This window comes from Balaenoptera acutorostrata, chromosome 17 (genome assembly GCF_949987535.1).
Source record: "Balaenoptera acutorostrata chromosome 17, mBalAcu1.1, whole genome shotgun sequence".
Taxonomy (NCBI): Eukaryota; Metazoa; Chordata; class Mammalia; order Artiodactyla; family Balaenopteridae; genus Balaenoptera; species Balaenoptera acutorostrata.
Window position 1 is genome coordinate 49,256,986 of NC_080080.1, and position 25,619 is coordinate 49,282,604.

The following is a 25,619-nucleotide window of genomic DNA, read 5'->3' on the forward strand; positions in this document are numbered from 1 at the left end:
GGTGTGGCTTCCGAGAGCGCGCACGTCCCGGAGTCCGCGCCAATCGCTGGCGCTGCGGCCGCGCACGTCGGTCAGCCGCGGTTACGCTGCCGCACATCGGCCAGACCCTAGTGTTCCAGGCCATGTGGAAGTTGCTCCCAGCTGCGGGCCCTGCCCGAGGTAAGGGCGGTAGGGAGATGTCCGGGGACCGATTTCCCGGGAGCGGATGCGGTGGGCACAGGGTTTGCGGATCGTTACTTCCGGTCCCTTCTCGCCCTGGGAGGCTGCGAAAGCTGGTGCGGAAGCCGCGCATTTGTCTTGTGGGGACCGCGTGGTCTTTCTCGGCGGGTGCGCAGTGCTTGCGAACCAGGCTTTGGTCTGACCGGGGGAGGAGGCATGCGATACTGGACCGTTCAGTGACCGCCGGGTCCTTTCCGCCCGGTCTACCGCCAAGTTCTCCGTGGTTGGGACCAACTTCTCTGGCGGGACTAGCTCTGACCCGGACTTAAATGGTCTTCCGGATTGAGTCTTGACCGGGTATATGTTACAACACCTAGCGTTTTAAGCTTTTGAGGAAGCACCCAGAATAAGTTAAGAGTCTGGAAGACTCGATGACTCTGTCTTGAGCGCATTGTTTATTATTGTGAGGAGCCACGGAGATGACTTGTGTAAATGGCAACTACAGGAAAGCATAATTTGGGTTTTGTTTCGGAGCCTTTTTCCGTTTTGTCATCACAACTGAAAAAGTTTTTTTTTTTCTGCATTTCTAGCAAAGGAAAATGGTAATTGCATGTAAATTGGTTGCCTAATATATGTAAGCACTTATTAGTTGATTAGATAAGCAGTTATAGCCTATGATTGGCCTTGCCCTCCGGAAGTTTACATTATGATTGAAAAAAAGATCTATGTAGAGGCTAAATGGATTGACAGTGTAAGGAAGTATGGAGAGGGCCAAACTAATGGTAAGGAAAATAAATACTGGAAAAATACTGTAGATAGTAAAAAATATTATAGAGACTCAAAGATCAAGTTTCACTGTGGACTTGGAGCACTGCAAGGTGGAACACAGTAGGAACAGTTTCCAGAAACAGTTGTAGCCTGTGGCTGGCTCTTTGAGTTCCTTTAAGGAGGTAGCAGAAGAAAAATGCCCCTAGCGCCAGTGGGTGGCATTCTTAACTTTTGGGGGATCTTGAACTCTTTTCGGAATCTGATGGAAGCTATGGGGTGCCATCCTTCTAGGAAAAATGTAGGGAAACCAACACAAAAGTTTTTCGTTGAAAGAGTCCACTCTAGGTTAAGAATCTGATTAATAAAATATAATCCAGGTCTGGTCAAGGTTTACCTGGACTCCTTTCTACTTGTCTAGTTTATTTGCCCTAATCACTCTACCACTCCAGTGGTACCAGACTAAACTCTACAAGTCTTCAACGTACATGCTGTTCCTCCAACAATTTGTGATTTCCAGATTTTTTTAAACTAATAACCTTTTCACGTTGTTCTAAAAGCTACCTTTAACATAAAAAAAAAAAAAAATCCCCAAATTATGCACTTGAATCTGGTCTGGACTTTTCTTGCATTGATCTATATTTTTTTACTCTTGATCCAATACCATACTTTTTAACTGCTTTCGCTTTGTGGCATATTTTACCACCTGGTAGAGGAAGTTCCCATAATATTCACATTTTTCTGGACAGTTTTTCACATTATATTTTCCTGATGGAATTTTGAATTTGTTTATCAAGCTCCAAACATAGTGTTGTGATTTTATTTGGTAATGCATTAAATTATAAGTTAATTTGGGCAAGCATTGACAAAATTGTTTTCCTGTTAGAAAAATGGTAGAGCTTTCTATCTGTTTAGTTTTGCCTCCTTCAGTGAGGCTTTACTGGAAAACACAAGTTTGATTTACGTAAAGTTGATTATTAGCATTTAAATAGCAAAATAAAAATGTTTAAATATTTGCCATATCTATATCATAAATACATGTTTATGTATGTGCGTACCTGTTAATTTACTTTTTAAAAAAATTCTCCTAGAACCATACAGACTTTTGGCTGGTGTTGAGTACATTGTTGGAAGGAAAAACTGTGGCATTCTAATTGAAGATGATCAATCAATCAGCCGAAATCATGCTGTATTAACTGCTAACTTTTCTGTAACTAACCTGGTAAGTTACTAATTTTATTTCACTAGCTGACAGTAAGAGGATTGAAATCACAAAAGTTTACCTTGAGTGTATATGTAAGAGAGAATTTGGGAGACTTTTTATAAAGCTGTTAGTTTTCTTTAAATGTTAACAAAATTAAGGACGTTTGGGCAGTGGTACTGGTGATATTTGTTTATTTAAGATTTAAAGTTTCTGTTTCAGTATTTTACTATTTGTTTTAGTGATTTAGAAACTCAGGGGAAGTAGAACATATTTATATTTATTTACTTGAACATTTATTGAGTGCTTACTGTGTGTCAATCACTGTGCCAAAGCCTGGGAATAGAGCAGTGAATGGACCATCATGACTCCTGCTTTAATGAGTTAATGCAGCCATATGAACACCGGTGTTTCCCGTATATCTTAGGTTTTCACAAGGGAAATCGATTTGCTTTACTAGGGAAAACAGCTGTTGTATATGCCCCACAGCTCGTTTGAATGGCTTTGAGTTTGTTTTGGTGTGTTGGTTGTTTTAATAATAAAGGTAGGTTGTAAAAGCACAAATAGCTGTGCTAATGGTAATGCTGGTGGTAATTAAGAAAGAAAAGCCATTATTTTGAGCAAAGACTGCATGTTGGCAAATGCTGGATCTGTTCAGTAATATTTAGGTTTTGTGTCTGTAATCTTTTAGGTATAGAAAAACATTGTTGAAAATCCTAAAGAAAAAAATAAAATTGTTACTGCAAGTCAGACACTCTAGCCTTTTTGCATTGGACTGATTTTTACTATGTGATTTTGATAATTAAAAAAAAAAGAAACCTTAGGAATGAAGCTGTCATTTTATACATGAACAGACTGTACAAAAGCAAACAGTTCTCAAATTGTTAGGGGTCAGGAAAATCTCCACTGACTTACAAAAATAAAGAAAATGTATGTTCTAAGAGGAGTGATTCTGGAATTGACATTTTTCTCTTAATTGCTAGTTGAGTGATCATTCTTTGCATGCAACCAAAACAATAACTGTATTGCCTACGGTGTTGGGAGGTTAGCCACGTATCACCTATTCCAGAAGTTATCAACCTTTTGTTTTGAAACCTTTCCCCTTAGGAATAGTATTTATTGAGTGGTAAGAGACTTTGAATTATTTATTGATTTTTTTTTTTTTTCAGAGTCAAACAGATGAAATCCCTGTATTGACAATAAAAGATAATTCTAAGTATGGTACCTTTGTTAATGAGGAAAAAATGCAGAATGGCCTTTCCCGAATTTTGAAGACAGGGGATAGAGTTACCTTTGGAGTGTTTGAAAGTAAATTCAAGTAAGAATTTTTAAATTGATATTAAAATGGACAGCTTTATTTTGCATCAATCAGATTCTAAAGGAAAAGGATATTTATGGATAATGAATTGGAACCAGTCTATTTAGTTCCTACTTAGGACAGTAGTGAACTTTGCACCACACGTGGTTAGTACCTTTTATTAATCATAGATAGTGAAAAGAGTGAATGAGAGTTTGAGTGGGCCCTAAGAACCTTGATGGGAACTACTTTTGTTTGATTCTGCATAGGTCAAAGTATAATGTTAAACTTTGATCATTGTTTTTTTCTTAATTGTGACTTAAGACTTAGGAAGTGATAATTTCATAAGTTAGAAAGTTTAGTAATACGTAAAAATCAAAATAACAGCATATGATGTGAGCTTAAAGTTTAAAGTACCATAAGTTGCCATCTCTATAACTATGATAACTTTATGTAACTTATTCTCATTTACAGAGTAGAGTATGAACCTTTGGTTGCGTGCTCTTCTTGTTTAGATGTCTCTGGGAAAACTGCTTTAAGTCAAGCTGTATTGCAACTTGGAGGACTTACTGTAAACAATTGGACAGAGGAATGTACTCACCTTGTCATGGTATCAGTTAAAGTTACCATTAAAGTAAGTTGAATGCCTTGTTATTATGTTAAAGTAAGTTCTCTGAATTTAAGTTTATTCCTTTACCCACTGTACACGGATGTTTTAAAAGTCACTTGCTTTAAAACTATCAGAACTGTTAGTTGTAGATGTATATATGCCAACCAACCCCATATCTACCGTATAGGCTAGAATGGTTTTTCAGAAACACTGTTTATTATCTGGGGCAAGCAAAAGCACATGAAATTATATTTCAGATATTGATTTAGCATTTAAATGATTTATATTATCCTTTCACCAAGAAGTTATTACAGCGTGTAGTTTGTGTTTTCAGTCTAAAAGCAAAGCAATTAGAGATCAACTGCCAGTCTTCAAAGTTAGCAGCTCATGTCTTTCCTTCCTCCAGTCTCTGATACCATCTCATGGTTTCATGCTCTTTTATTTAGTTCTTATTTGGCTTTAGACCCTAATCACAAAGACTTTAGGTTCTTACAATATTACCTTAATGTATTGTCACAATCTAGAGATATGTAGATATATGTTATTTGTCAAAGCAGTGATATATTTTGGTATGTTTTCAGACTTTGCATCTTCTTCAGATTTGGTTAATCCAAAACTAATTGAAGAATGATATTGGGAGGTGATTCGTCTCCTTCAGCAAGTTGACTATAGATATGTGAGATTGTTTTAGGTTAATATCTATAGTGAAAAGCAACAGATATTTAGATTCCTTTATTCGATGATACAAAAATCCTTTAATATATAATTAATTAAATTAGAATATGTGTCTTATACCTAAATAGGTGTCATAGAGAAAGGCTTGCTGTTCAGGTTGAACCTCATGTTAAACTTGGATCAAAGATTGTTTCATCTTTGTTAGTTTATGAAATTGATTTATAAATTCAGCAGAGTGATTAGCCTCCTGAATAGTAATTTATGCTAATAAACCCAGATAATAGATTCATAATTCAAAATGTCCATTTATCAGTTTATAGTACGGATGTATCTTTATAGTGACCAGAATATTTACATGTAGACTCCAACATGGTCCCCTTGAAGATACCAAGGTACCTGAGAAATGGAATAGGTAATCATGCCATTGCTTGGTGTGTTTGAAATAAGAGCAAAGGCAGTTAGATGGTCTTGAAAGATATTTTACTGAGTCTGTGACAGACCTGGAAACTAGCATCCATTTACCATAGTACACTGTATTCCAGTGACTAGGATGCTAATGGCCACCCAGTCCCTGGATATTAGAGAGTACTGTATATATACCAACAAAGGCTTGCAGAGCAATACTCCTTTTTCAATATTTCTGATCAATCGTGTGCAAAAAATATTTTGTCATTATATTATTTTTTTAGTAAATTTTCCAAAAATACAGGTTAGTTTATGTTTTTGAAATCATTGAATGTTAGAACCAAAAGGTAACCTAAAGAGCATTCAGTTCAGTTTTTATTTTCTGAAGAGGAAACTGAGGCATGGAGCAATTGAATCCTTTGCCCAGGATCACATGTATTGGAGTTTACTCAGTCCAGTGTTGAATTGCACATTACTGCTTCATGCAAGGAGTCAATTATTTCATTCATATTTGAGGTTCATAACTTACAGATTCCACTCTTGAGAGATACCCTAAATTGCTTGCTCACATTTAGGTAATTTCCCATGTTTATTAGAAGCATTCTTACCAATTCTTTAGTTGGATTTTTTCCTAGAATTATGCTGAATCTTATTTTCATTGTCAGTGATGGTATTTTTTAACCTGTCTCAAATTTTATGGATACATTGTATTTGAGGCTTATAGTTTAATTCACTTGCTAGTTGAAGTTTCTTCCCCCACTCCATCTGTATATACTTATTTTCAGCTTTTGTCCAACACTAAAGAGTTATTCCTTTATTTACTTTCTTAAAAACACTTTATTCCATAATTAAAATCAGTTTGAAAGGCCATTAAGCTGAAAGAACTCTCTCATGTTTATCTCTTGTTATTGTCTTCTCTAGGGCAGATGTTACATTTCCTTAATTCTAAGATGTACATTTTAATGTTTTTAAAATGGTATACATTTTTAAATTGACTTGTGTTTTATGTTATGTTGTTCTGCCCTCCCCAAGCAGTTTTTAAATTAATATTGTAATTGGTAGCTTCTTTTTTTTTCCACCTTTAATAATGATTGTTTATTGTTTATTGATACTTGCCTGTATGTTACATTTATTTGTTATTTCAACAATCTTATTGCTATTTTAGCATATAGGCCTTTGCTTTGCAAGGTCTGACTTACATGAATTGTAGTTACCACAGTTTGTTTATTTTTAATTTTTATTTTATATTGGAGTATATTTGATTAGCAACCTTGTTAGTTTCAGGTGTACAGCAAAGTGATTGATTCAGTTATACATACACATGTATCTATTCTTTTTCAAATTCTTTTCCCATTTAGGTTATTACAGAATGTCAAGCAGAATCCCCTGTGTTATACAGTAGGTCCTCGTTGGTTATCTACTTTAAATATAGCATTGTGTATATGTCAATCCCAAACTCCCAATCTGTCCCCCACCCCGTATTGTAATTGGTAGCTTCTAATAATCAAGTGATAATACAGGGATTTTTATACTAAAACTAGGCAGTGACCAATACTGACTTCTATTTTATAGACTGTGTCTCCTTTATAAATATAGAGAGACAGGAGGAAAAACAGAATAGAACAGCCTCTTGTAGTCTATAACTTACATCTTTAAAACAGCTAGGGTATGAGTATATGTATTCACATGTTTTCTTCTTTTTTAGACAATATGTGCACTCATTTGTGGGCGTCCGATTGTAAAACCAGAATATTTTACTGAATTTCTTAAAACAGTTCAGTCCAAGAAACAGCCTCCAGAAATTGAAAGGTATATTGCGTATTTTAAATATAATAAAATATGACATACAAAATATGATAGCACTGGTTTTATTTAGGTTAATTCCCTCTTTATTGACTGTTTCAGGATGTAATGTTACAGTTCAGTATTATTAATGAAGTTGTCTTGTCAGTATGTGAAGAAAGTTTCCCAGTTCTTTGTGATTGTTCCTTATCTCCGTGAAACAAATGTTACATATGTGCCAATATTTAAAGGAAAATGTTGAAGGACAGTAATAACATAGAGGTGAAATCAGTAGAGCACACATGACAATGCTGGGCATCATGCATGCAGGACACCAGGAATTGTGTGGTGCAGCATCCCTGTTGTGGAGCCTCAGAGTCCTGGGCCAGAATATTAACAGCACTGTGGCCTTGGGAATTGAGCTGATTTCTTCTAAGTGTCAGTTACCTCCTTTGAAAAATGAGACTAATACCTGTCCTGCTGAGTGTTTAAGTATTTAGTATTATTAGTATTAGTATAATTATTATTCATCTTAACTAGTGGTAGACATAAAGTCTGAGCATATTGCCTGGCATCATAATAGGTGCTTATTAAAAGAAATGTAGCTAATTGCAATATCTGGGAAGATTCATAGTAGCTTGATTATTTATTTAATTTTTTGGATGCTCTGCTAAATTTGTGAACCACCAGACTAAAGGATCTATCCACTGTATGTATTGTATTAGTAATGTTTGCAGTAATATAAGCTATGGTTGAGGAGGAAGATATTTGTGATTTTTCTTTTCAGATTGCATGGTTAAAATACTGGTGACTGTAAAACGGTGGGTGTTTTTAGTCAGCATAAGAACATGCTTGCTTAAAATGTATGTCAGTAGCTTATAGTCTATATGGCATAATAGATTTGAGGAGGTTTTAAAAATCTAAAATTCTATGCAAATTAAGTATTTTATTACCCAATTTAGGTTAAGTATTACCTATTCAAGCTAAGTATTTTATTACCAATTTAAAAATATTACTAGCTATTATAAGCTAATTTGCCCAGTGCAGATATTTTTAGGAACTATTTCTACCTGATAATATGTATCTGCTTTTAAAAGTAACTGAATATCAGATTTTTTTCTTTGTTTTTAATTTTCATTTGGGAGGTTTCTTGTATTTTATAATCTGGTTAACAGAAAATATGCTTTCTTCTGGAAAGAGATCTTCAGATTTTATTTTATTTATTTTTTGGCCACACCAAGCAGCTTGAGGGATCTGAGTTCCCTGACCAGGGATTGAACCTGGGCCCTTGGCAGTGAAAACGCAGAGTCCTAACCATTGGACCACCAGGGAATTCCTGAGATTTTAAAATAGATGATTCTTAAACTTTTTTGAGTCCTAGACCCCTGTGAGAAAATGAAAGCACTGGTCTCTCCTCTAGAAACTTCACTTATTACCAACTTACATAGTATTTCAACAGAATTACATTTTTCCCTGAAGCCTATTTATGACCCTCCCTAGAAAAGTTGATAAATCCTATAAATAATGACTCTTGTTACAGATAATAAACCATTGTTAATTCTAGATTACTTAAGAGTGGAGGGGTCTGATTAAGTTTTTACTACTGGTGATATGTTTTATGGTCTTGGAGTTTTTAGAATTAGTCATTGATTCTTACTTATTTGTTCAGATTCTCAGGTGTATTTAACCTTGGTTTTTTGTTTTTTGTTTTTTTTACTTTAGGTTAGGCATAGTTTTTTTCTGGCTTCAATTTGTGACTGTATTAACTTAGATGGCTATAGTAAAACATCCCTACTCTAAGATTGTTCAATAACTCCTAATTCAGTGTTAACCAGGAAAGACTATTACATTAGTTCATGTTTGATGATAGCAACTGATAATCAAGTTTTAATACTATTTTAAAATACGTAGTTTTTTGCCTTAATAGATTGCTATACCTATTGGGATCCATTTTGATATGTTTGTTGAAGACTAATTTGACTACATACTCAATTAAATAGAAAAATGATTAAATTTAAGATATTAAATAGTAGTAGGATGGGTTATAAAAGGGATATGAGATAAATTGTGGTGGCTCTTCTATTACATAACTACCTGTTCTTTTAGTTCTGTAAAAGCATTATCACTAGTCCTGAATTTAAATTAGGAGGCATACTATAATATTTTTACCTAACAAAATGTGTAGTACTTTTTGGTACATACAGTTATGTCTGCATCTTTGCACTGTTGCCACAAAACAGAGTAAGTGAAGGGTTAAGATAAAGTACCTGATATGGTTTGTGATACCTAATTTTCCTATACTGTTATCAAAGTACCAATGTAGGTGAAGTCATTTTTAGATTATATTTAAAAGAAGTATTTAATTTTGATACTCTATGCTCTAATAAAGGAAGTTCATTAAAATATTATATATGTCTGAATGTAAAAAAAATGATCCTCAAGAGAAAAAAGGAGTTTCCCTTTCTCAATTTATTTCAAACAACAAGCAGCATTGTTTTCAGAAAACACTGTTGGGAGAGAGTCCTTACATCATACAAAACTTGCTGGATATGCCAAGAATGAAAGGCCGTGACTGCCCTATACCCAGGCCATTTCTCAGGGTTATGTTTGCAGTGAGAAACCTGGAGGGATGAGGTAGTATCTCCTTCCCAGGACAGAGAGCAGGCCTGCTTATAGCTTGTTATAAAATGGGTGGATTCCCAAGTTCAGTGTAACACTACCCATGGTATATACCTCTCCTGTAACATAACCCACAGTATGTACCTTCTGTGTCATCCTCAGGGGACTTGGCATGGAAGGAGACCTGCTGCAAACACACTGAGGCTTGCTGCTTGCTTTGTCTCTGACCCAGGAGTCTTGTGTCTTCTGCCAGCATCCATGAAAGAGGAATAGGTTAACTTACTAGCTTGTAATAAAATCTCAGACCCAAGAGACACATTAGCATGAAACAATCTTGGTAAATGAAAGTTTAGGAAGCTTGTAGAGTTGACCTTAAATAATCAATTAAAATTTAAAGCAAAGAAATTTAACACACACTAGAAATTTTCTTCCTGGAGATACAAGCTCAGATTTACAAGTTGTGGATGCCAATGTAATTCAAACCTTTTAGAGATCACCAAAAAAAAAAGCAGTATAGTAAGTATGTGGTTCTAGAAATCATGAACATGTACCTTTGGTACTAATGAAATAAACAGCTATCCAGATGTTGGGCAAAGAAATATTGTGGCTTGGAATAGTTTCCACAGCCAGAATTATACATGAATTCAGAAAAATTCTGTATTTGGAAAATCTTGGGACAGAAGTGAAGATGATGTGCTCTGAGTTAGATAAAATTTATTGAACATCATGTGAAGAATTTATATAAAGTTATAAAATGTATATAGGAAAAAGTCAATATTTCTAGATTAATATTTTATAGAATTTGTGAATAATATGTACCAGTTACTACCTAATAAAGCATAATTATTTTATTTGTAGCTCTTGAAGTTTCTGTGTAAGTATGCCAAAAAATGTTTTAATTTTTTCATTATAGAAGTTAGAGGTCACTTTATATTTGTGGTATCCTTGTATTCAGGCAGTGTGCCTCTAACCTAGGTCTCTGCCAAGTTAATTTACTGTTTTCCAATTTTATTACTAGCTGTCAAATCACTATAGCCTCAGTGATGCTTTAAAACTTCTAGAATGTAATTTTTCAGAAATACTGATTTTTTAATGATGTTTTCTTCACATTTATGACTAGTCTCTCCTTTCTTGTTTTCATCCTTAATACTACTAAAGAGAGAAAGATTTTTCTATGTATATGAAGTTCCAGAACATGGTCTATTATTTATCACTGTATTATATATATGATATATGTATATATATCATATATATGTATATGTATGTATGACTCCAACATTTGATTCGATTCTTGATAATACGGTGTTTTTTTTTCCTTTCAAGATCAGTCTTATTGAGTATTGGGGCTCAAATTTATCAATGTTTTTAAAAGAAAACCAAAATACATTTTTCTAGTCCCAGAATTTTAATACTCACATTTGTATTGAGGGATGTTTTTACTTTCTGTCTACTTCTAATTTATTAGGTGAAATTTTTATTTCTGTTTTATACTATCAGTTTATTTATTATCAAATATTTATTGAACCAGGCAAGATAGACCTGAGGATATAATGACGAGCCAAAAAGCATTACAGTTTCTACCATCTTGGCACTTAGTAGAGGAACCAAACATCAAAGAATCACACAAATAAAAGTTAGAACTCTGGAAAGCTAATTGCATATCGTTCTCATGGAATGTGACTTGGTATAACAAATGTTCACTCTTCATTGAACTAAACTGTAGTTAACTGTTAGCTATTATCTGTGGCAAAATTAAGAATGACAGTGTGAAAAACACAAAGCTGTAGATAATTTTAAAATGCTATTTTTCTCATTAGAAAGCAGTAGTTGTTCCGTGGCATGTGAGATCTTCCCGGACCAGGGCTCGAACCCATGTCCCCTGCATTGGCAGGCGGATTCTTTTTGTTTTAATCTTTAATTTTTTTAAAATTTATTTATTTTAATTTATTTATTTTTGGCTGCATTGGATCTTCGTTGCTGTGCGCGGGCTTTCTCTAGTTGCAGCGAGCAGGGGCTACTCTTCGTTGCCGTGCGCGGGCTTCTCATCGTGGTGGCTTCTCTTGTTGCGGAGCACGGGCTGTAGGCGCGCGGGCCTCAGTAGTTGTGGCACATGGGCTTAGTTGCTCTGTGGCTTGTGGGATCTTCCCGGACCAGGGCTCGAACCCGTGTCCCCTGCAATGGCAGGGAGATTCTTAACCACTGCACCACCAGGGAAGTCCCACACTCTCTTGATTACTGCCGCTTTACATTAAGTCTTGAATTCTGTAGTGTTAGTACTCCAACCTTGTTCTTCTTCCCTAATATTGTGTTGGCTGTTCTGGGTCTTTTGCCTCTCCATGTAAACTTTAGAATCTGTTTGTTAACATTCACAAAATAACTTGCTGGGAGTTACTGGGATTGTGTTTAATCTATAGATCAAGTTGGGAAGAACTGACATGTTGACAATATCGAGTCTTTCTATCCATGAACATTAATAATTTTTACTAGAAGATAGAGAAACTAAAAGTCTGGTCAGTTATGAATAGCTGTAACAAACGATCTGGTTATATAGAAAGTTGAAACTATGGACTGAATTATCTGTTGATTTTACTTCTCTATTTTCTTCTTTTCCCTAATCTCTATGGATTATTAAGATGTGTTTATAGTGTTACATTAAAGAGCTAAAAGACTGTGTTTTTAAATCTTTGGGAATTTTATTTAAACTGACAAAATGTAGGTTTTAGAATTCCCTGAGCTTCTCCAAAGAGATTTGTAACAAAACACTTATAGCAGTAGTTCATAGAATTACAATATGAACATTATTACTAATACTTACTGGTTCCTAAGCAAGCACAACATGCTAATAGAATTTGATCTTTAATGGTTGATGTTTCAACCATTCGGGTTTTTTTTTTTTTTTTGGTTTTGGTTTTTTTACTTTTTAAAAAACTTTTTAATTACTTTTTCTCTCTCAACCATTTGTAATTTACGTAAGTTGTTTGATTCATATATATTTAATTGTATCTTGTTATGATTGTCTACTTTTGCATTATATAGTTTTAGAAAATAAAGAAGAGTTCTGCTCTTCTGTGTGGCATCTGTCACCATATTTCTAGAAAAAGTGTTTAGGCACTTTCGGTCCTTACGTCCCAGATAAAGCTCTTAATTTTTTAATAATATAACGGTATTATAGAAATTAAGCCTTTCTAGTGTCTAGATTGCCATTCCATTTACAAATTTAATGTTACACATACAGTGTAGTGTATAATTAGAATGTACTTTATTTTATTTTTTATAGTTTTTACCCACCTATTGATGAACCAGTTATTGGAAGTAAAAATATTGATCTGTCAGGACGACAGGAAAGAAAACAGATCTTTAAAGGGAAAACATTTGTCTTTCTAAATGCCAAACAGGTAATGTTGTAAGCTAAATTTTTGTAAAGAAAATGTTATAAACTAGGATAAATTATTACTGTTGTCAATAGTTGTTAATGCACTTCCTTTTGAGATTTTGTGTAGAAGTGTGAAGTGAAATAAAAAACTACCCAGGCACCAGAACTTGCCCAGCGTTCATGTATATGACTATGGCATTTCTTAATATCTCTTAATTGGCTTATTAATTAAGTTTATATAAATACGTACAAGGAGGAGACCAAAAACTTTGGTTTAAGTGCTAACTTGTTCAGTTAGTAAGCAGCTGTTGAATGTCTTCTGTGTGCTGAAATGAGAGTTCCAGGAGTTAATGTTACAAGTGGAAAAATCATGCAAGTAAACCCACAGTTACAGTACTGTGTGAAGAGGAGCTGTAGATGATGTAAGGATTCCAGGGCTGCAGTGGTACCTGGTGAACTAGGGATTTTCTCAGAGTGGAAGCTCAGATTGTCCTCTCAGGAAGTATTATAAACTAAATTCTTCTTCAATTCTGCTTATATTTTACTTCCCAAATCAAATTCTTATAATTTTAAGAATGTATTCAAGACATTAATTATGGCTATTTCATTACTTTTTTTCTTTTTCTTTCCATTTTTAGCATAAAAAATTAAGTGCAGCAGTTGTATTTGGAGGAGGAGACACTAGGTTGATAACAGAAGACAATGAAGAAGAAGATAGTTTCTTTTCAGCTCCTGGAACTTGTGTTGTTGATGTAGGAATAACAGATTCACAGACCTTAATTCCTGACTCTCAGAAAAAATGGATTCATTCCATTATGGATATACTGCAGAGGTACAGAATTATTCTTTATTAGTTAAAAAAAAACAGGGCAGGTAGGTGATTTTATATGTAACTTTTTTTGCACTCCACATAATAATGTAAAGGTATATACAAGAATTATTGTAAAGATTTTATTGTGTATGGTACTTGGAAATTTATTGTGACTTAGTATGCTAGAAATAGAATATATTTATCCATGACAGTTTTATCTCAATATTTATTTTCTGCCGCTTTTTTGTTACTTTAATAGAATTTGCAGAATATACCTCTCTTAATAAAGCAGTATTTGTTTTTCTCTAGAATATGTAGTTGAGTAAGTTAAAACTCAAATGTAAAATTGTTCTGAAATAGCCTCAAGCTGGAATGTATTTTTCCCTTGATTATTACCCATTGAAAATTTGTATAAAAATTAGGCTATTATGGCTATATAGGCTGTTATGGGAAAGCAGGAAAGAAAGTATCAAGTATCCTAGAATAGTGTTTGTAGTGTGGAGGGGTGGCAGTTTGAAAGCACTAAAGCAAGGATTTTTTTCCTGGACTCTTTACTGGTGTTAATAATCTTAGCATTTTTGAAGCACAAAGTAAAAAAATCAGCCTTGGCAGTCCGTTGACTGAATTTCTGTTCACCTAGTGAAAAATAGTTAGGGCCGGGACTTCGCTGGTGGTCCAGTGGCTAAGACTCCGCGCTCCCAGTTCAGGGGGCCTGGGTTCGATCCCTGTTGAGGGAACTAGATCCCACATGTCACAACTAAAAGACCCCGCATGCTGCAACTAAAGATCCTGCATGCTGCGACTAGAAGATCCTGCACGCCACAACTAAGACCCAGCGAGGCGAAATAAATAAATAAATATTTTAAAAAATAGTTAGGGCCTAGGGTATTTATATGTCTAAAAAGTCCATACAAATAAGCTCTCCACAGTATTCATTTTTCCTGACCCAGGAGTCTTTCTGACCATGAAGATTGCTTTTTTTTTAAATGGGTTTGCCAAAGTAAAAAGTAAAATTTCAGTCGTGTGTCCCATAAATATTTTGCTTAAAGGAGATGTGTTAACTGCTGTGAAAAAGAAAATATTTGTTTAACAAAAATACCATCTTACTACTACAACCAAAATATACTGTGATTCTATTGTGTTTTAGGCACTGGGAATATAATGGTTAACAAGATAGCTATGGACCCTGCCACCACTGGAGCTTACTGTCTAGAGGAAAAGACAGATAAAGACAAGTAAACAGATAACTACAAATGTGTATAAGAAAACAGAATAACAGGGCAGAGGGGAGAAGTTTATTTTAAATAGAGAAGGCTTCTTTCAGGCAGTATTTTACTTATGACCAGTTTACCAGTCTTTAAAAGCCATGCTGAACAATAGCAATAATAGCTTACTTACATAATACTGTATACTGTAGCAGGTCCTGTTCTAAGAGTTCTACATATATTAAGACATTTAATCCTCATACAATCATGTGTATTTTTACTGTTATGGTCCCCATTGTGCAGAGAGGGCAAAAGGGGATTTGAGTAGAACACAGGGAGCGAGCAGAGGAGCCAGGATGTGAACGCATGCAGTCTGGTTCCAGAGTCCATGCTCTTTACCATTACATCTCGCTGCCTTGCTGGAGTGAGAGGTTGCTCAGAGGCTGGTGACTTGATCATGAGATGACATTTTGTTCTGTAGTCTCTGGCTCCTGTTTCAATTTGTTCTTGGAGAGAGGACAATTTTACAGTTTGAGAAAGACTATCACTTAAAATAACACCTGTCCATTTAGTCCAAGCCATTGATAGCAATTGAAGGTACAGTTATATCAAACCAGTAAAGTCAGCTATTGACTGAATTTCAGACAATAGGGCAACACTGGGATTGGTTAGTGCCATGGCGCTACTGATTAGTTGTCAGAAGTGGGTATAGGATATCAGTGATTAAAATTAAATATCTCTGAAAAAGATTAGATGTCTAGGGGAACAATATAACCCTGATTTTTGTTCTTGCTGAGATATTTTCCCAATGTCTTAGCCCATATTTGGGACCTCTTCCTGTTACTAATTTAATTATTTTCTCTTTATCCTCTCCTCCTGTGCCTTATCCTCTTCTCACCTGTTCCACAGCTTTGCATAAAATTGAATGAATCATAATCTTTGGATCATGATACACTGTCATCACTGAACTATAAATAATACACATTCATTTTGTTCACTAATTATTTAATTAGTTACTTTAAATAAATTTTTATTATTGTAAACTGCTACTGAGATTATCTTTGTATGTTTCCTATTGGTACTTGTGCAGGATTTTCTTTGGGATATATTACCGCATTACTAGGGTTAGAACACTCAACAGTATCAAACTGTTTTCCACTTTATACTCCCACCCACGGTATATAAGAGATTAAGTTAGATGCACATCATTTTCAACAGTCGGTATTTTCAGACTATCATTTTTGCCAATTTAATGGATATATAATCATATCTTGTGATTTTGATTTGTATTTCCCTGATCACCAGTGATGGTTAACATTTCTTCAAAAGTTTATTAGATGTTAATTTTTCCATCTTTGTGAAATACATGTCTCTTGCCCAGTTTTCTATTGGGATAATTGTAATCTTTTTTTGTTTTAAATACAGATTTCCCCTGTTTTATGTGTTCTTGTGTGTGTAGTGTACATGTGTGTATTTAGTTCTATATAATTTTATTACATGTGTAGGTTCGTGTATTCACCATAGTTAAGATACAGAACAGTTCCATCACCACAAGAATCCCTCATGTTGTTCTTTTATAACCACACACCCCTCCCTACCTCCCCCTCCCTGTCCCTAAACTTTGGCAACCACTAATTTCTTCTTCATTTCTAAAATTTATTATTAAAAAAGTGATATATAAATGAAATCATACAGCATGTAACCTTTTAGAATTTTTTTTTTTCACTCACCATAATTCCTCAGAGATTCATCTAGGTTTTCTGTATGAGTAGTTCATCCTTTTTTATTGCTGAGTAGTGTTTCATGGTATGGATAACCATGGTATGGATATTGTCTCTTTAATTACATTTTCTAGTTTACTGTTGATATATAGAAATTCAGCTGACATTGATATTAATCTCATATCCCACCACCTTGTTGGACTCCCCTTTTATTTCTAATACTTTATAGTCTTTTTTTGTATAAACCATATCATCTGTAAATAATATTACTCTCCTCCTTTTTAATCCTTTATGCCTCTGGTACTGCTCTCTCTCTTTTATTCTCTCTCTTGGTTTTGGACCAACTGGGACATCCAAAGCTGCTGGATAGAAGTGGTGATAGTAGCCATATTTATCTCACTATTGACTTTAAAAGTAATGCTTCCAGTATTTCCCCATTTAAGATGATGTATGTCTGTATAACATGCTTATTAAATGTGTATTTTGTTTTATATAGCCAATCTTTGTAACTAATTTTCATGATATAATATATGTATAGTTTCAAAAGTATTAGTAGGGTAGTAAAATATCAATTTTGAATTGCCTGAAATACAAGTAGGTGTGTGTGATCACTTGATGATAACACTTTTTAAAATCTTTTTTTGTGTGTTATTATAAATTCACTTAGAGTTCAAGTCTAAGTTAAACTAATACATACAAAACAATGAATGTTAAGCATTTGAAAAATACCTTTTAAACTACGACAGCCACTTAAAATACATATACATATGTATATTTTACATATTCTGTAGTATGGATATACTATGGTTTGTTGAGTCATCCATCCATTGAAGGACGTCTGCATTTTTCCAGCTTTTGTTACAAATAAAGCTGATATGAACATTCATGTACAGGTTTCTTTGTGAACATGTGTTCATTTCTCTGGAATAAATGCCCAAGAGTGCAGTTTCTGGATTGTATGGTTATTGCATATTTGTGTGCCTTTTTTTTTTAATTTGTAGGAGTTTTTTATATATTCTTGACATTAATCCTTTTTTCACTTTTATGTGATTACATAAAAGATTGCAGAATCTGTTACCACTTTGTAAATTATCTTTTTATTGTGTGGATGAATGAAAGCCCTTAATTTTAATATCCTAAAATTTAAAAATCTTTCATAGTCAGTGCTTTTTGTATTTTGTTTAAGAGATCTTTTTCTACTCATAGATCAAAAAGATATTCACCTATATTTTTTACTAATTTTTACTAGTATTTTGATATTTTGTTTTTGAAATTTATTTTTGATCTGTCTGGAATTGATTCTGTTTTATACCAAGGGACCTTACATGCATGGGAATGTTTTTGGCCTTCTTTTCCATTGAGAAATATGTCTCTTCTTATACTAATACCACGTTTACTACATTGTCTTAATTACTATAACAGTTTAAGTCCTCATATCTAGTAGGACAAATATTTTCTTTCTGCTCTTCTTCAGAAGCATCCTGGCTATTCTTGGCTTTTTATTTTTCCATATACATTTTAGAATCATCTTTTTAAAAACTTAACAGAAAAACTAATGTTAAGCATTTGAAAATGACCTGTTAAGGTACTACAACCACTTAAAATATCTCTACAATAAGTATTAAAAGGAGTTTTAAAGCTCTTAAAATTTGAGGTGCAGTTTCTATATAGCATTATTAAGTTATATTAAATTATGTTTGTTTGATAAAATCAGTCATTATTCACATTACAGAATAACAAGATAGGTTCACCATAAGATTCCTTTAATAAGAAGATTCATTAATACATGTAAATTTGGTAAAATGATTTGATTTACTAACATACGTATAGATGTAGCTTATTTCTAGTTCTTTGTACTTTTCTCCCTCCTTATCCTTCTCCCCTCTTTTTCTCTCTTTTAAGTTTTATCTTAGGATTCTAGTAATCATAGATTTGCTTTAAAAAATCTATTTTATTGCTTCATCTGGGTATTACTATTATTATGAAGATTATAGAGTTTTAGAACTGGAAGGATCTGTATCCTTTACTCTAGACCTTTATTTTACAGATGAAATAACTGAATTACTAAAAGGTGGTGAACTTGCCCAATGTAACATTGCTCCAGTGAATAAGCTAGTACTATAGGTATTTGCAATTCTCTCTGTACCATAAAATTGTGATATCACTTTGGGGGGGTGGAAAAAGATAGATTCAGTTTGACATCATCTTAATAAAAGTTGTTAGTTTTAATATATCATCATACTTAAACTATTTTATTCCAACAGGCAGGGTCTTAGACCTATTCCTGAAGCAGAAATTGGATTGGCAGTTATTTTCATTACTACAGAGAATTACTGTGATCCTCAGGGCCAGCCCAGTACAGGTAATTAAAATACTATTTTATTGATTCTTTAGCAACTTTATTGTGTAAATTGATGATTGGCTGTATGTACATTATTTTTTAAAATATTTATTTATTTATTTGGCTGCATCGGGTCTTAGTTGTGGCATGCGGGATCTTTGTTGCAGCATGCGGGCTCCTCTCTAGTTGTAACGTATGGGCTCTAGAGCGCACGGGCTTTGTTGCCCCGCAGCATGTGGGATCTTAGTTCCCCAACCAGGTATCGAACCCACGTCCCCTGCATTGGAAGGCAGATTCTTAACTACTGGACCACCAGGGAAGTTCCTGTATGTACATTATACTTGCCAGGGGTGACCGTCTTCACCGTCTTTTAAAAGTCATATGTTTATCTGTTCATTTATTCATTTGATAAATATTTGTGGCTGCCAAGTACTAGGCACAGTTGTAAGTACTGAAGATACAGTGGTGAATAAAGTAAACAAGATACCTGTTATTGTGAACTTTAAATTCTAAAAGTCAGGATTCAGACAGTTAACAAGCAAACAAACATATCTGATAAGTTCTGTTAAGGCCAAGTACAAAGAGAAAGCTAAAACAAGATGATGTGATAGTGACTGGGAGCAGGCTATTTTAGATTGGTAGTCAGGGACAGTCTCACTTAAGATGTCATATTTGAGCCTCACATGTCCTGAATGATGAGAAAAGGCAGCCATGGGAGGATATGGATAGCAGAATTCCAGGTAGAAGGAACAGATCAAAATCGTGTCTGTGTGGAGAATGGATTCCAGGGGTCCAAAATGGAAGTGGGGATATGAGTAGAAGCTGTTGTGGAGGTCCAAGTGAGAGAGAGCCTAGTGCCTTGGACCATGGTGGTAGTAGTAGAGATGCAGAAAAGCAAATAAATTCAGGCCAAATTTTGGAACTAGACCCAGCACATCTTGCCCGTGGTGGAGGATTTAGAAACAACTCCTAATCTTTTGGCATGAGTAGCTGGTTGGGTGGTGATGCCATTTACAGAGAGGAAGAATACCTATTATAATCATCTCAGTGTTGACTATCACAAAAGCCAGTTTACTCAGGGCAGCTATTACCCCTTGGTTTTTTAAAACTCATTCCCCAACTTTTCTTGATAAGCTGATGTTGCCATCAAGAAGATGGTTCATTTATTCTTTCCTTCTCGCTTCTTTACCTTAGATATTTTTACGTTTATTCTTCCTTGTAACTTTTCTTTGTCTAGCTATGTGTGCATCCATTTGGTATTTCTTTATACATTTATTTGCCTCCTAAGTTCTTTTTATAGCTATTTGTCAGCAGTTATTGGACTTTGGCTAAAAGACGAGTTAGGACAGCACTACCTAATTATACACTCCAGGGGGTATCATTTACATTGTAACCCACTGAATGGCACCTATAGAATTGGACAGCGTACCTCCTGATTAGTAATTATAGCTGCTGTCTCTTGAGTTTGTGGAGACTGAAGTATGTGCTTTACACAAGGCATTACAATTTAATCTGCAAAACAATCCTTTTAAGATAGATGACATTGTTTGCATTTTACAGATGAGGGAACTGATGTACAGAGAGGTTAAGAAATTAGCCAGAGGTCACATAGCAAATAATTTGATTCAAACTGACTCTTTAAGTCAAAGCTTTTATGATATTATTATACTGCTATTATGATTGATGGTGTGGGGGTTACTGGGAGCAGATGTAAAAGGATAAACAGACTAGTACTTGGATTTTATGATCTGGTTAAGAATGTTTATTCACCTGATATCTGTACACTTTTCCATGAGTACACTACATATGTTTCTGTCTATACATGGGTAACCTTCAAATACAGTTTTAAGAGCTTGTGAAGTTTCCATAATAATTGTGATATGGTGAATGTTTCCTCAAAATTCATGACTAACATTCTCAGAATTTATCCTTAGAGTCAGAAGTTAAAGACCAACTCTTCAACCTCTCTTAGAGAGAAAACTACTTTGATGTGGATACCAAAAGTGAGCCATATTCTTATAGAAGCTGTCCATTAGAAAGCTCCACAACCCTTTAGAAATAGCATGTACTGTATATACTATTTTGTTGATTGTGTATTTCTGTTCTGTTACAGAAAAAAATAAAACGCTATGTGTAATTTCAGACTTTAACAACACAACAAAAAATATGTAAAAATAAACAATCATTGGGTCTATGTGAGTATCTCCCCTTGTCCCAGGTCCCTGTTTGGAACAGCTGTCCTCTGTTCTCTTTTAGAAAACTAGTCTCAATTAGATATGTGCTTCAGAAACATTTTTTTAAAATTCAAATTCACATTCTCTGTATTCCAGGATATTCTGGGATGCAGCCAAGGCATCAGATTTTTTTGGTTTCTTTTGCTTGATTTTAACCTGTTTGTCATAGAAACTAGGGAAGGACTGAACTAGAGAGGAGCCTTCTTTTATATAAATGGAGGAGGCACTCAGACTATAAATTTAAGTCATTTTTTACTCATACAAGACTTGAAATTCTTCCTCTGCAGCTTCTGCTCAAGAGGTCTGCTACCATCCCTTCTCACAGCCACTGCCCTATTTAACCCTCCATGTCTTTATTTCCTGAGGGCTGTTCTAACTGCCCTCATTAAGGTCCTGCCTCCATATTCATCTCTACAGTTAATATTTCACTTTGCCACTAGAATCACCTTCCCTTCTCCTAAAAACTTTTACTAGTTCTCATTATCTATAGAATAAATCCCTAAGCCCTTTGTCTAGACTTTCAAGCCTTCAACAGTTTAGCTGTAGCCTATCTCTTCCCATCCTCATCTTTTTTTAATATACTTCCCTACAGAATACATATGCCATATTCTTTTATGTGCCATACTTCTTGACCTTGCTCATCATGGTCCTTGTTCCTAGAATGCTAGCACTGCTTTTCAAAATCTGACTCCTTCCACAAATGCTCACCTCTTTCGTGAAGTTTTTCTAGGTTTTTTCCTCTCCCATAACTCTTCTCCAAGTCAGGTTAATTATTCTGTTTTTTTATACCCCAGTAACTTTTTTTTTTTGCCTTCCAGTTAGAATTTTTTCCTACTTTGAAACATAACCAGGTGTTTCCATGCCTCTTTCAGCCACTAGACTGATTATAAACTCTTACTAATTTTGGATTCTCTGACATCACCAAGCCCAATACTTGTTTGTAGTTGGTATGAATATTTGCTTAATTGAACTAAGTTATTGGTACACAAGATTATCTTTGCTAGGGTGGAGCAACAAAGTTTGTTTTTTTTTTTTTTTTTTTTAAAGGATTTTCTTATTTATTTATTTATTTATTTATCCTTGGCTGCGTTGGGTCTTCGGTTCGTGCGAGGGCTTTCTCCAGTTGCGGCAAGCGGGGGCCACTCTTCATCGCGGTGCGGGGACCGCTCTTCATTGCAGTGCGCGGGCCTCTCTCTATCGCGGCCCCTCCCGTTGCGGGGCACAGGCTCCAGACGCGCAGGCTCAGCAATTGTGTGCAACAAAGTTTTATCATCCACTGTTAGAAATGTATTTATGGCCAGAAGGTCCTTAAAGATCATCTAATCTTTCTATTAAAAGGTGAGAGACCTCAAGGCTGAGAAAAGTTAAGGTCCCTTACATAAAACAGCCAAGACAATCCTAAAATTGTGGTTTTGTGACTGCTAGACCAGCACCTTTTCTATTGTGTTATTTCATATGGAAACAAGGTCATAAGGAATTGATTAAAAATCTACATTATAATTAGTAGTATTATTTCTTGCACATATTCATAGGTAGGTCTGTGTGGGTTCCAAGTCATAGACATCAGACTTAACAAACAATTTTAGAACACGGCTAGTTTTGGGGGGAACAGTGAATGCATGTCTTCTTTCCTCCCTTTTTCTCCTTTGTTTCCTGCTTTCCTTCCATATTCATTCATTTATCTTTCAACAAGTATTTATTGAACATTGTTATATGCCTTTAATTACTCTAAACACTTGGAATAAAGAGGTGAGCAGAGTAGAGCAAATCCCTACCCTCCTGGTATTTTAGCAAGGAGAATATTATAAATAATCTTATTGACAGACATTAGTTATTCTGCATCATTAGATTCAGCTTATAAGTATTTCTTTTAATGGTTATATACACATTTGTAATTATTATTTTTTGCAAACTGTGCAAGCTAAGATGAATTTTAGGGATATGTATGTATAAGGAAATGCAAGTGAGCTAAGGTGGTCATATAAGGAGAGTGGCAGAAGTAAGTTAAATACCTGAATTTGGAATCAGTAATAAACATTTATTAAACACATCCTGTGTCATGAGGAGCTAACAGAGTGGTAATTTAGCTTTGATACTTAGTAAATGTCAACTTAAAATTTTTTTTCAGTTAATTTAATTCTGTTAACTTATTTATATCCATTATATACCAAACATTGCTCAGAGATTAGAGATACAGAAATGAGCAAGACTCAGTCCCTGTTCTCAAGGAGGTTCCAAGTCTAATAAGAGAAAGTAACAAGTAAACAAGTACGGTATAAACTGATGATAACAGCTAACACTTGCGTAGTCCTTATTATGTTCCAAGCATTTTTCTAAGTGCTATCCATATATCAGTTCACTTTGCCCTTAAAACAGTATGTGAGGAAGAAACAACATGTAATTATCCTCATTTCATAGATGAGGAAACTAAGGCATAGAGAGGTTAAGTAATACAGGTCACACAGGTAGTGTTAAAAAGTTAGTAAGAGTGTGTTAACAGTTAGTAGAGTGATGTAAAGGGTGGTATGGGATCCAAAATGAGGGGCATCTAATTCAATGTGGGAGGTTCAAGAGAAGTATTCCAGAAGAGTGGCACTTGAATTAAATTGCTATTCTGGTATATAAAATGATGAAGTAATCATTATGGTTTTCTGGAGTAGCCAAAAATTTTATGTCCAAAACTGTTCATCTCTTCTTTTCAAATAGTGTATTCCTTCTAAAAATTAAATTCACATTGATTTTGATTTGTGTAGACAGTAGAGTAGATATACTTTCTGTGGGGGAGAAATTTTAATCTTTTGGTCTCCTGACTAAAGCATAATTTGAATTAGAATTTAAGTTGAGTTTATTTTTATTTAAGTTGATAATAGTTTAATATGAAGGATTTGATGTAGCTTTAAAATGATTTGGTTCAGATAAGCCCATCACAGATGCCAATAGGCTGCTGCTTATAGGCTGTTTTGTTAAGTATTTGACTGGAGACAACTGTATGCTATAGTTAATTCTCTCAACATGGCACAGTCCTAACAATTCTAAGTGACCAAATGTCCATCTTGTGTCTAGCAGTTGTGATTCTTTCTTTCACTTCTGTGATTTACAGGATTGAAGACAACAACTCCAGGTCCAGGCCTTTCCCAAGTCTTACCAGCCAATGAAAACTTAATGCCAGGTGCCCCAGTGAATACTACAACATATGTAGCTGACACACAATCAGAGCAAGGAGATACATGGTAAAGCTTCATTGTTAACGAACTATTGTTATTATTCTATCAATAAATTAATAGTATATTCAAGAAGTAGAGTCAATGCCTGTATCAAGTCATCTCTTGGGAGATAAAGAATTGGGAGTGTGGGATGCCAGGCAAAATAATATTTTGGACAGGGTTTAGCAGACTTTTTATAAAGCACTAGAGGGACTTCCCTGGTGGCGCAGTGGTTAAGAATCTGCCTGCCAATGCAGGGGACATGGGTTCGAGCCCTGGTCCGGGAAGATCCCACATGCCGCAGAGCAACTAAACCCGGGTGCCACAACTATTGGGCCTGCGCTCTAGAGCCCACAAGCCACAACTACTGAGCCCATGTGCTGCAACTACTGAAGCCCGCACACCTAGCGCCCATACTCCAAAACAAGAGAAGCCACCACAGTGAGAAGCCTGCACACCGCAAGAAGAGTAGCCCCTGCTTGCCGCAACTAAAGAAGGCCCATGCGCAGCAACAAAGACCCAACACAGCCAAAAATAAATAAATAAAAATGAAGCTCTACAGAGTAAATATTTTTGGGTCTGTGGGCCACTGATCTCTGTCACAGCTACTCAACTCTGCCATTGTAGGATTAAAGCAGCCATAGACAACATGTAAATGAATGAGTGTGGCTGTGCTCCAATAAAACTTAATTTACAAGAACAAGTAACAGGCCAGATGTGTCCTGCAAGCTGTAGTTTGCCAACTCCTGAAAATGATAATTTTTTTTTTTTTATTCCTTGCACATGTACATGGTAGACTACAAAGAATTATACTGTTTTATTTGTGACTGGTGAAATAAGTTTGAGATAAATTTGTTTCTATTATATGATGTTGCCTGTATGTGAACATTACTTATAGTTTTGGAGATACTTTATATGTGTGTACCTGGCTATCTAAATAATCAATATTTGTTCATAAAGGTAGTTTTTTTAGTGATTCTCTATTTGAAGAGGGTTTTTTAAAATAGTTTTTTGGATTTTTTTTTTTTTTTTTTTTGGAGAGCAAGGGTAGCTCATATGTATCCTATGGCATTTTTTCACTTGAGACAGTGTATTTTAAATAATCCATAATGAATTATTCATATTGGAAGATACTTATGAAAGCACTATATTAGACCATATTTAAATTTTCACTATACCTATGTTTTGTATTGAGGTAATAACTTTTAAAAGACAAAC

At 34.8% G+C, this 25,619-nt stretch overlaps 1 protein-coding gene across 3 annotated transcripts in view; it reads left to right on the top strand.

Annotated features, from left to right (window-relative positions):
• Positions 1–24: 24 nt before the first annotated feature.
• Positions 25–25,619, top strand: part of NBN (nibrin) — a 43,590-nt gene continuing 17,995 nt past the window's right edge. Inside the window, exons 1-9 of one of the 3 annotated variants that reach the window (XM_007182116.3) lie at positions 25–159; positions 2,016–2,146; positions 3,295–3,443; positions 3,897–4,056; positions 6,818–6,921; positions 12,791–12,908; positions 13,525–13,718; positions 18,888–18,985; positions 24,299–24,428. In XM_007182116.3, the coding sequence (XP_007182178.1) occupies positions 123–159; positions 2,016–2,146; positions 3,295–3,443; positions 3,897–4,056; positions 6,818–6,921; positions 12,791–12,908; positions 13,525–13,718; positions 18,888–18,985; positions 24,299–24,428 (1,121 nt within the window). In that variant the 5' untranslated portion in view covers positions 25–122. Of the gene's footprint in view, positions 160–304; positions 517–600; positions 762–2,015; positions 2,147–3,294; positions 3,444–3,896; positions 4,057–6,817; positions 6,922–12,790; positions 12,909–13,524; positions 13,719–18,887; positions 18,986–24,298; positions 24,429–25,619 lie in introns of those variants that run through there. The other 2 variants (XM_057532367.1, XM_007182117.3) reach the window with 2 other exon arrangements.